The sequence below is a fragment of the Plectropomus leopardus genome, unplaced genomic scaffold (genome assembly GCF_008729295.1).
Source record: "Plectropomus leopardus isolate mb unplaced genomic scaffold, YSFRI_Pleo_2.0 unplaced_scaffold4864, whole genome shotgun sequence".
Lineage (NCBI taxonomy): Eukaryota > Metazoa > Chordata > Actinopteri > Perciformes > Serranidae > Plectropomus > Plectropomus leopardus.
In genome coordinates this window covers 1-2,348 of record NW_024653375.1, presented here as the reverse complement: position 1 = coordinate 2,348, position 2,348 = coordinate 1, and the positions used below count along the sequence as shown (strand labels likewise).

At 44.3% G+C, this 2,348-nt stretch overlaps 1 protein-coding gene across 1 annotated transcript; it reads left to right on the top strand.

Moving 5' to 3' along the window:
• Nucleotides 1-208: 208 nt before the first annotated feature.
• On the top strand, nt 209-1,926 carry LOC121939454 (serine/threonine-protein kinase TNNI3K-like; the record flags this gene model as incomplete). The annotated part of the gene is made up of 3 exons (XM_042482475.1): nt 209-462; nt 1,677-1,781; nt 1,874-1,926. Coding segments are annotated over exons 1-3 (412 nt in total), but the record flags the coding sequence as incomplete, so codon positions are not given.
• Between the last annotated feature and the right edge of the window lie 422 nt (nt 1,927-2,348).

The window sequence follows — 2,348 nt, the reverse complement described above, 5'->3', positions numbered from 1 at the left end:
GAGTTCAATGAAATCATTGGATCAGGTAACACTGCTATATATGTTTTCTGTTTTCCTTTCAATCAATGTGTTTCAGATAATCAGATATTATTACTGAGCATCAAATCTGTTTCACACTCAGGCTCATTTGGAAGAGTCTACAAAGGCAAATGCAGGAACAAAATTGTAGCCATAAAACGGTAATTTTCCTCTTGAAGTTCCTCTAAAGATGACGTTTTGCAGCCACACATTGGTGAGGGGTAAACTTATTCGCTCTGTTATTTGCAGCTATCGAGCCAACACATACTGCTCTAAGTCGGATGTGGACATGTTCTGCAGGGAGGTCTCCATCCTGTGTCGCCTCAACCACCCCTGTATCATCCAGTTTATGGGGGCGTGTCTGGATGACCCCAGCCAGTTTGCCATCGTAACCCAGTATGTTTCTGGAGGCTCTCTGTTCTCGCTGCTGCACGAGCAGAAGAGGTGAGGAAGTGCGTGTTACACACTAGAGCTTGTGGTATACTGGACACAAGCTAGGAAACATTAGGAAATCTACTTTACACTTTGTGGCATCACACACACTGTCACGCCTTCCAGCACAACAGTCTTGTAATGAGTTAGCGCTGAAACAACTGGTCGATTAATCCAGTTTTTAATGGACGTGAAATTAAATCAATGAAATCAACAATGTTGATTTTCATTTAATTAATCACCATAGATTTAAAATATCTGTTTCCAGCTCGTCGTCCAACCTGAACGTGGCTGGAAGGCGTCAGATGAGAATGTGCTCGGACAGAACTGGTGGCGTTTTTAATATATGCTGGTGGATGGCACTGGCCATGTCCACGTGCAATGCGTACGGGCAGCGTCACTTGTTAACGTGGCAGGACGGAGCCAGTCACGTGCGCATGAAACACCAAAGGACTCAAGTAATAACGCTGCCAGTAACGACGTCATTTAAGAAGCACAAGTATGCTTACAGAGCAGGCGGCTGAGGAGGTGGATGCGTCCCACAAACAACTGACTTTAGTGAGGTAGTCCAGAGTTCATTTCCTCTGTGGATGTGGATGTGTGTGTGTGGGTTGTTTTTTTTTCTACACCTCACCATGTGCTTCTTTTGCCTAAACTTTACCAGCCATGATGCTGCTTCATCCTGCCATGCGCATTTGTTGACATCATGATAATGGCATCATGCTGTGAAAACCGCTGCACAGAAGGATACATAAAACGTCATAAGTCATAAGACGCTGAAGGTCACTGACAGAGCAGCACAATGCGACAATTTGGGATGAGAACGTGTTGTAAACTCACTAAAGGAAGCTTAAAAAGTCCCTTGCGGTCAGGTGCGTTAACATCAGGTCCATTTGATTCCTCATACGAGTGACTAATCTTGATGTTCAGATCTAAAAAAAGCTTAAATTACCTTAAGGAGTTCCTCACTGTCTTACAAGGACATGTTTGCACAGCACAGCCGACTGTTTCAGGTCTCATTATCCTCCGTGGAAGCGTCCCCTCTCCGATCTCTCCTCTCGGTTGCGATCATCATCGATCCAGATGAAGTGTTCCGCTAACTGTGTGGCCAGGTGCTGTCTTTATAGACCGTCCTATTGATCCGTGTAAAGTGCTGTGTGTGATTGGCAGGGGAGCATTGATCCGCCGCTAAGTGGCTGCTGCTTTAATGATGTGTCCATGGACAGGCTCATCGACCTGCAGTCCAAGCTCATCATCGCCATCGACGTTGCCAAGGGCATGGAGTACCTGCACAACCTCACCCAGCCGATCATCCACAGGGACCTCAACAGGTGGGCGCCACGCTGAGATAATATGCGGTGTGATGGTATTGGCAGTCTGAAATAACTGTTGTCGTTACTGATAAAGCATGTGATCCTTTCAGCCACAACATTCTGCTGTATGAGGACGGACACGCGGTGGTTGCTGATTTTGGGGGTAAGAGACAAGGAAAATAGAGCTGCACTAAGCTTTTTTTTTTTCGTTTTTTTTTAAGCAGAGATAGCTTTACATTTGTAAGAGAGAGGATTTGTTGATTTTAATAAGGACTATAAAAGTGCACTCAGTAGTTGCAGATCTTCACCACACGTCTGCACGAGCTGATCGCAGCCACTCTGGACTTATATTCAAGCACGTACTGGTTTCAGAAGTTTTCCGGAAGCTAATAAAAGTGAAAATAAACGCTTCATATTTTAGGTGGAGCTGGAGCGTATTGTACAGAACATGTCAATTTCGCCTGCAAACATGCGCCGTATGTAAAACACAGATAGCAGTGTAATTATGAGGATGAATGTATTTTACAGTATTAACTTTTTTGAAGGTTTAAGCACAACAAAGTATGAAATAAAATTAAACGCAAT